The sequence below is a fragment of the Austrofundulus limnaeus genome, unplaced genomic scaffold, assembly GCF_001266775.1.
Source record: "Austrofundulus limnaeus strain Quisiro unplaced genomic scaffold, Austrofundulus_limnaeus-1.0 Scaffold1377, whole genome shotgun sequence".
NCBI lineage: Eukaryota > Metazoa > Chordata > Actinopteri > Cyprinodontiformes > Rivulidae > Austrofundulus > Austrofundulus limnaeus.
This window is the reverse complement of record NW_013953779.1, coordinates 11,405-21,147: the sequence shown is the minus strand read 5'-3', so window position 1 is coordinate 21,147 and position 9,743 is coordinate 11,405. Positions and strand designations below refer to the sequence as shown.

At 39.8% G+C, this 9,743-nt stretch overlaps 1 protein-coding gene across 2 annotated transcripts in view; it reads left to right on the top strand.

Annotated features, from left to right (window-relative positions):
* ccnjl (cyclin J-like) overlaps nucleotides 1-9,743 on the top strand; it is a 47,308-nt gene that overhangs the window by 34,823 nt on the left and 2,742 nt on the right. For both annotated transcript variants that reach the window (XM_014032118.1, XM_014032119.1), the window contains exon 5: nucleotides 322-481. In XM_014032118.1, the coding sequence (XP_013887572.1) occupies nucleotides 322-481 (160 nt within the window). The remainder of the gene's footprint in view (nucleotides 1-321; nucleotides 482-9,743) is intronic.

Below are 9,743 nucleotides of genomic sequence, written 5' to 3'. Positions count from 1 at the left end.
AACCTTTCAGTTTTTTTTTTCAGGGTAAACTTGTAAAGACAACTGAGATGTTCAAAGAGTCATTCAGATACCATATTGTTTTCATTTTTGTATGTGTTGGTCTTTGTGTGTGTGTGTGTGTGTGTGTGTGTGTGTGTGTGNCTTCTGAACTGAAGTCAGAGCAGGCAGAACTAGAAAATGGGAAATTTTATTATCTGAGAATTATTTTGTGCATTAAATTGAATGAACATGGTCTGGATAGCCCACAGACATACCATAAACATTTCTAGGACCCATAATTGGTCTCCTTTAACTGGAACGGAATGATTTTTGTCCTCGTAGATCACGCCTTCCTGAACTTCAGGCCGTCCCAGGTCGCTGCTGCGTGCGTGGCAGCTTCTCGTATTTGCCTTCAGATTTCCCCAAGCTGGACGACTGCTCTGCATCTGCTGACAGGGTACTCCTGGGACCACCTCACCCAGTGCATCGAACTCATGCTGCTGTAAGTGTCACACCAACAAACAAACACAAACAGGAACAGGAAGTAGAAAGCAAGAGTTGCAGACTCAATGATTTCTAGTTGCCATGCTTGGGAATTAAAAAAAAATCATCTTTCAAAGCCTGTTGTTGTGTAGCTAATAACCTCAGATTTGTGTAAATTAACAACCATTGTTAGGTTGTAAAATTAGTGCTGAGTCAGTTGCAGCATGCGCTAATTTGTGTAATTGTTTCCATATGTTCAGATTAATAGTGTGTAAGCTGGAAGGGTTAGTGCAGAGAAGTTAATGATTCTTTAGCTGTTTTTTTAAACACACACGTGTGTGTGTGTGTGTGTGTGTGTGTGTGTGTGTGTGGGGGTGTGGGTGTGTGTGTGGGTGTGGGTGTGGGGGTGTGGGTGTGTGTGTGCAAAGAAGTGGCTTTATATAAATAAAGCAATTTGTGTTACAAAGAGCTGTAAAATAAAAAACAGCACACTGAACTTTCACTGGCCTTTTCTTCTCCCAGCTGACGCACAAACCCAGCCTGAATGTGACGTCTGGATAACTTAAAGAGGGGGAGTTTGTTTTTTGTGTTCATGAGTCGAAAATATATTTGTGAGCACTTGTGCATAACAGCAAAAACTCTATAAAATCCAAAACTGTATCTAGGGAATCAAAACAAACTCAGGCTTTCAACTGCAACATTTCCCGTTGCCCATTTCCATAAAGTAAGGGTTAAAGATGAAGACTCAGTTTGCCTTAAATCAATGGTAACCCTACTTTATGCTGCGCCCCACCATTGTTCTGTTTACCGTCACCACTCACGTCAGCTTAGAGGCATTTTCTATAGCACATTTGGGCAAASAACGTCCCTTTGGTAATCTCCAATTGAAATTTGATGTCTTCAAATAAAAACAAGACCATTTGAAATGAATCAATGAAAACCAGCAGTTAAACCATTCAAGGTGGCAAAGGGTCTAAATTAAAACCCTGTCTACACTGTTCTGGATAATTCTTTTTCAACCACTTGAAAAAATTATAAACAAATCTCAGTTTGGACAAAAACATTGCAATARCTACATTGTGCGACTATAGCAAGAACCTCCACATATTAAAATGCAGAGAAAAAAATATAAAAACATGATAGGCTTGGCTAAAGGTTCTCTAAAAACTAGTTGTTGTTTTTTTTTCGGTACCATAATAGTACTGAAAAATAAAGGGACAAAACATGAATGGTGCTACCATTAATGGAATTTTTTTGTTATTGGATGACAATGTTACTATTAAACAATTTTAAAACAAGCATTTCTTGGAAGAATGCATGTCATTCATCCCCTTACACAATTATAGCCATTTTGGTCAAACCCTAATAAAGATTTGCACGTTTTCATGCATTTTCATGACATTTTGCTATATCTGCCAGATACTCAAATAAATATCTGTAAAACTGATCAAGTTGCAGCTATTTCTGTGATGGCTTAGATCATGTAGCTGTCATGGCCATCTTCATTTGACTTGACTCTAAATGTTGATAAGTTGTTAATGGATATTCAATGACTTTCTGAAAGTTTTATTAAACTTCTACGCTAGTTTCTGAGAAATGGTGCTAACAGACAAGTAGGGTGGACACCAAAAGCTGAAGCTTGTTTTAAGCAAAAAGTGTGCAAATGAGTAGCACTCAAAGTATATGTTGGGGACATATGTACTCAGCATATGTACTCAGCTAACGGACAACCAAATTTTAGCTCGGAATCTGCAAGATTAGTTGAGCTGGAGCCACTTTTAAGCTTGCCAATGTTTCTTGGCATTGGTGGCCATTTTGTATTTGGGTGACACCAAAAGTTAATCTGATGCAGATGGACTTTTCAGAGTTTCATTAAAATCTGTCCAAGCATTCATAAGGTGCTCTCCACAACGCAGAAAAACAAAGGACAAAAAAAGTTTATACAGAGCAAAAACACACAAATGAAAAGTGTACAATACACACTATACTAAGCCAAAGAGGCATAAAGAAAAAGCTGCAATTGATACTCAAAAGATGGGAATGATAAAAACAGAGAAAAAAACACAAAGAAATTAGAGGAAGGAACCCCTTAAATGACACAGAGACAGCTCTGCTAAAGAGTTGATTGAGAAAATGTGTGTTTCGGGAAGAAACCTTGAACAAAGTGCTATTTGCATCAATACTTGTAATCAGTATTACAGGATGCTGCTCAAATGAGGAGCAGGAAACACTGGCCTGCTGTGGTGGCTATAAATCACGGGTGTTTTCTCCGCTAACGGTTCCTCACCAGAAAAACAATTTACACTAATTACACTAAACAAAGAAGAAAATGAATCGACACCATCTTTGTTGATTGGGTGCTTTTTGGAAATACACGGTCTTGGAGTGAAAAGAAGCGCCTATTAGRGTGTGTGTGTATGTGTGCGTACGTGTAGGGGAGCATCTTGCAGAATAATTAGCGACAAACTTTGCAGAGCAGCCAAATTTTTGCAGATTGCAGCACAAGATGGCAGTTACTTAAATATTTGCATGTTGCAGAAATCACAGCCTGATCTTTTAGTTTATTTATCTTTTTATGTGGACTGGTTCAATTGGAGGCTGTTAAAACTTTGAATTGACCATCGTTAGCCCCAATTATACCACTTCAAACAAATTTAGACAACTGGTGGAAAAGAAAACCACTGTTTCCCGTCCTTAACAGTCAATGATGCCGACAGAGGACGATGTCATCACATCACGAACAAACCTCAGATCTTATGAAGCGTTAGGGCTAATTAAGACAGCCTGATCTCAGATGAGGATGACAGAAGAGCAAAAGAAGGATAATGTGTGAGGGTAGGGAAATCACTGTATGGACAGGTTTTAATTGAGCTGATGCTTTTGATGTGAAGATTTCAGGGCAGCAAAAAGTTGCCTTCCTATCCTATCAATTATAACTACATAGAGTTATTGCTCTTTAAAGTTCAGGATGTTCAGAGCTCTGAAGATGCATGATGCGATAATGAGAGTCCCGGGTGTCACAGTGAGTAAAGAATCCTCTTTCAAAGCTCATTGTTGCTTGATCGTCCCAATTGATTATCTCGAAGCAACAAGTCTCTGTAATTCCAACATGAATGGGCAAAATGTTTACATGTACTGTGATACAATATGAAGAGGGTGCATATAATACCAGCATGAATATATGTGCTGAGATGGCAAACCAGTCACSTATGTCTAATGACCCTCATCCCTCCCAGAAAGCCAATTAGAGAGCTGGGTGTTAGCGGTGGTCCAGTCCTCGTCACTCGTTACCTACCCAACGTCCGTGGCATCATGCGCCCTCCAATTAATTCACCAAGGATGGAGGGAAGGAAGGAAGGAAAGAGGAAAGAAAGGGTAAAAATAACTTCCCCAATTACAACTGCCAAGAGTTAGGTGGCAATAATGGTGCTAACTAAGAGAGAGTGGAAGAGGGGTAAGAAAGGCCCGAGGTAAACGTTGGTGCACATYTCATTCACTTGACTATTTCTTGTCCACACTCAGAACCAAAACAAAGCATATTTAGGACCCTGGAATAAAGGGAAGAGAAGAAATGTCAAGAAAAATATTGTTATATGTGTAAAAGTTGCTCTAAACACACAATTACAGTCCGGAGTTTTACAAAAGTAGCAAGCTGCTCAAAAGCAACCGGACAAACATTTTTTGTTTATGTTACATGTCCACTCAAGCACTTAAACTGCTCTTAAAAAAAGACAGCAAGGTAAAAGTGTCTCACAGAAAAAAGCATAAAACTTTGAGTACATGATCAATACAGACAAAAGGTTTTTGGTTTATTCTGAAGAGGGGAAGCATAAAGAAAGCAAAAGGTCAAAGCAGCAATGTTGGGGCATTTAAAATGGACAATTCCATGCTTCAACACATAAAAAAGGTGAGTGACGCACTTAAAAGAAAGTTGTAAGTGAAAGAAAAAGTATTTTCTACAATGTTCTTTGTGCACATTGTAAAAGGCAATAAAAATATTTTTGAGTCAGAAATCTGTGTTAGTTTGTGCTTTGTAGAAGCGTTTAACGGATAAATATCTCAACAGTTAAGGGACCCTGTCAAAATGGTTGCTATTGCCCACCATTGTAAGGTGAGCAATAATGTTTGCGTGTTCCTAAGTCTGTTTGCTTCAAAAAATAAAGTAAAGAACCACAGGAGTAATTTTGCAGAAAAGATTACAATACAGCAACTCTATCTTCTGCCGCTTATTCCTAGTTGGTTTGCAGAGGCAACAGGTCTAGGAGAGAAACCCAGACATCCTTCTTCACAGCGACACTTTCCTGCTCATCCTGGGTGAGYCATTCCCAGGCCAGAGAAGATACATAAACCTTCCAGTCGGTTCTGGGTCCTACCTTGGGTCTCCTACAAGTGGGCTGGACTGGAAACCTCTAAAGGGAGGCGTCCAGGAGGCATCCTAATCAGATCCTCAAACCACCTTGATTAACTCCTTTCAATACAGAGGAGCAGTGGCTCTACTCCGAGCCGCCACCCAACTCCCCCCTCCCCCGATGACAGAGCTCCTCGCCTTATCTCAAAGGCCACCCTATGAAGGAAGCTCATTTTGGCCTCTTGGATCCAGGATCTTTTCTTTTGGTCATGATCCATGCCTCATGATCATAAATGAGGGTTGGAACATAGATGGACCAGTAAATCCAGAGCAACAACAACAACTGGGGAGAGGCAACATTGTTACTGTTCAATGGGCACCAGGACATACTGGCATTAATGGTAACAAGAGAGCTGACTATCTGGCAAAAGCTGGCAGTCAGGCCCACATCAGAGTCTGTTGTAGGTATTTCAACAACAGTCTGCAGGACTGCCCTACAGGCCTAGATGAGACGTCAACACTCATTTTGCTGGCAGGAGCTGACAGACATTGGACAGGCATGGGAACTGATAAATTACCCAAATCTTAGGTTTGGAAAGAACTCAACGCACTGACAAGGAAAACTTTGAGTGCATTGGTTGGAGACTTAACTGGGCACAACTTGCTTATCCGACACAAAATAGTGATGGGACTCCATGACGGTGAGCCATTGCCTGGCTTTCAACAGTCAAAGAAAATTAATTCTCTGGGACCCCTTTCTGGATCCCAAGAAGCTTAAAACACTGGGTGTTTCCTTCATCCGAAGGATGCAAATGTTTTAATGAAGCTCAGTGTCTTTTTGGGGAGAGCAATGGGCCCACCTATGAAACCCCCAGTCAAACAGGTATTTCATCCATCCTCACACACCATACTATAAATTGAGATCCTTTGAAATTGCCTTTCGATTCAGCTCTTTCCTCACCACGATGACACTACAACAACTTTTTTAAAGGTTGTATCAACCAGGTAAATCCCATTGAGATCACGGATCTCTTTTTTTAAAGAAAGCCTGGGCCTGAAGGCAACCTATTGTACACGTTTTTGGGGTGTTGGGGAAACCGGAGTACCCGGAGAAAACCCACGCAAGCACGAGAAGGACATGCATATTTGCAAAGAAAGACCCCAGGTCCAAACCGGGAATCGAACCCAGAACCTTCTTGCTGTGAGGTGGCAGTGCTAACCACTCAGTGTGCTGCTTACTATAATTAATTTAAATGGCTGCCAGAGTTAAATGTATAAGCCAATGTGTCAGGTATTTAACTAACAAAAGGTCTAAAAAATATTTTTGTCTGAACAAGATTTCGCAGGCAAAACAAGGACAAAACTCTACTTCAAATGCAAAACAAACAGTCCATCAGTATTTTATCTGTTTGGCTTAAAACAACAGGATTATTGTGATGAATGATGTGAGACATAAAACAGGTCACTTTGCTTGTACCAATTTGCCTAAAATTTTACTCAAAGGGTAGAAGCTCATTTTCAGAAAAAAGATTGGTCCGACTTTCTTTACCTTTGTGCCTAAACGACCTTAAGCACGGCTCCATCACAGGGTTTACGGTTCGTGAGAAATGAGTTTGGGGTAGTGAAGGAGGAGCTGGGAGGATGATGTTTCCAATAGCTCGTTCATCATGTTAGATTAAATACTCCACTTCACTGATCCTGAACGGGGCGCACAGTCTACCTCACTTGCTCTTCTTCATTCTCTACAACCCGCCAACATTCTTTCTCGCTCATGCAAGCCATGCACTCAAGTGGTCTTTCTATCCTCCTTTCACCTCATCTATTTCTTTTTATTCTGTGTCTTAATTCCATTGTGCTTTCACTTGCCGCCTGCTTTCTTCTCTGCAAAATGCATTGCTGCTGCATTTATGCAGGGGATTGAGATGGTAAGCTGAAATAATACAATTAATTTGTTCTCTCTCTGATTCCGTCTCTCCCTCCATTTCTCCCGCTGTCTCAGATCAAGGAAGTGAAAATGTGCTGACATGGAGGGATACCCAAAAGAGAATTCTAACAAAGATGTTTGTTCACGCTAATGAAGAAAATAATGAAAGGCAAACAACAAAAACTGCAAGAGCGAGCAAAACGAATCGAGAGCCATGGAGGGATGGAAATGAGTTGAATGCAAGTCGCGTTCTCAAATCTGCGCACAAATATGAGTGAGGCAATAGTATCAGTGCTGCAAGGTATCTTTCAATCTGATCTGCTCCTGGGAGAGAAGTGAGCAGAGAGGTGAGCAGAGAACAGCTGTGCAGAGACTTCAGAGGACTGACAAATAGGAAGACTAACAGAAACCTTGGGGTAAAGATATATGAACCTTTTTTAGTTTACAACTAAATGGGTTAACCTTATCTTGTTGAAAAGCGCCATTAGTTTCCTTTAAACACAAAAATCTAATTGTGGGACTCTGCTGTAAATAGCGTTACATTTAAACAAGAAAATGTAAATTTCCTTCCATGGGTATTTTTCTTAGAACACGGCCACAAGTCAAAAGTCCAACCTAAAAGCTCAACGGAACCTCAAAATCTAAGGAGGTTGTTTAGCTTAGTAATATTATGGAAAACTAGCTTAGCAAATTTATTGAAAACGAGAAAAATGTTAATATACTCCTTAGTAACTGTTTAGTCTTTTTTGTCTAAAATTTATAATGCGTGTACATTATAAAAATACCTCTTTCCTTACAATTAGCTTGCTTTGCTACAGTCACCAGCAAGCACAAGCTACCATAAATGAAGCAAGGGTAAATAGGTGGTTTGGTTGGTCTGTGAAGCAGAATAAAGTCAAAATGTCTTCACTCCTGACTCATTTGGTGTAAAATGTGTCCTTAAAGGGGCAATATCATGTAAAATCAACTTTTTTGAGTTTTATATCATGTTATAATGTTATACTCTCATTAAAAAAAACATGTCCAAAGCCTTGGTTTGACTCATTCATACATGTTCAAGAAATCCTGCAGCGTTTTAAGGCAGCCATGCTGAGGAGCAAAACGACAAGTGGGGACCAGAAATGCCCCTGGGACGTGTCTTTAAGCCGAGCTTCCTCATCCCGGAGCACAKCTCCCCYCTCCACACACCCCGCCTATGACTCCTGCAGGCTCTCTGCAGTAACAGAGCAAAGTGAAACTTAACTGTCTGCTGCTCTCAACACTACTTCTCACTCAGTGAAGCACTTATCAGATTCAAAATACCTTTGAGGAAATGTATTTTCAGATGCCAATTAAACTGCAGCATAGCGCACGTGCGAACCCCCTCCCCCACCCCTTCCCCCACCAACACTGAAATGGGGCGGGACAGAAGCGGAAGGTAGTTCTTAAAGAGACACAGGCCAATCTCAAGGCGTTTAGAAGTTTATTTTCTATTTAAACATAAAAACAGTATTTTAATAACAACTAAAGGTGACATAGACACCTTATTATGGTATAGTATTTAAATGTATGACTGAGAAACACATAATATTGCCCCTTTAAAGTGCAGTGAAGCTCCACAAAGTTGCATTACTACTAGCACTACTAGTAGTTTACAGTAACCCCCTTAAATTGGTGGAAACCAGAAATAAGGAACATCAATTTTTTTTTCTTTTTCATGACTTTAAATTATTAAGAAGAATATAATTTACATTTTTTTACCCTAAATATTAACATAAAATCACTTTAATACAGTACAGTATGTGAARATGCCACATTCCGCCAAGAACGCAGCATTTTTGTCTTCTAACAAAACCATGTAGTGTGTAAATGATAACTCTTTAGCTCTCGTGTGTCTTTGTTTGGTCCCCAAACACACTGTAGGCCTTTTCTGGACTGCATCCAGTATTTGTGCATTTTAATGATTCGTGGGTACTCTGAAAATGCAACTCCTGCAAAAATCGGGGGCTTCGTTGTCTTTTGGAAATTTGTGTGTTGAAGACCAAGTTTCAGTTTCTGAGTAGTCAACTGCTCTCTTTCTGCTGTACTCATCTTTTTCCATATGGCACCCTGTTCTCGCTGTTCTGCACCAAGTATTTACATAAAAAATGTGACTGATTTAGACCCTGTAGTCTGAGGATCCTAGCATACTAATAGCATCCAGTCAACACTACTGTGACACCTCTCTGCTTTTTTCAACCAACGTTTAGTTTGCTGGAACTGCAGTTGCACAGAGACAGGGATATATTTCTGCTGGTGTCCGTGACATAACAAGGCATTTAAAGCTAAGAAGAGTATAAAGGTCTGCAGATGGGAAGACGGTGAATTGGTTGGAAAGCTGGAAGTTAGGGCCCTTTTAGCTCTGGATGACCACCCAGCTACAAAGCAAGAATAGAAAAAAGAAAATCAACCAAAACCTGAATGGTCATGAGTGTACATTCAGTAGGTTTGTTTTTTTTTATATTGAAACAAAAAATTAACTACCCTTGGTTTACTGAACCAGGATGAAAATTCAAAAAATAAACAAATTTCCAATTTTGTGCACTAAAAAAAAAATATATATATATATTTTTTTTTTTTTTTTTGGGGCTCACTTTTGATTTATTTTATATGTTTGCGACAAGTGACCTGACCTGAAAGCTCTCTCTGCCCTGCATATGCCGTGTAGAGAGCCCTTTGTGTAAACCTTTCCAAAAAWGTGTAGAAATTGATCATATTTACACACAGATAACTACAAATCCTAAATTTGCATGAACGTAGATTAAAAACACAATAACAGAGAGGCACCTGATAGATTGGTAACTAATTGTGCTGATAGACAGTTTGCCTCGTCTAGAAGTAAGCTCTGTTTGAACCATCAGGGGTCTCATTTATAAAGGATTGCGTGGAAACCATACTAAAAGTGAACGTACGGCCAAAAGGCGGAAATGGCGTACGCCAAAAAAATACAGATTTTTAAAACCGTGCGTACACAGTTTCTGCGCATCTTTC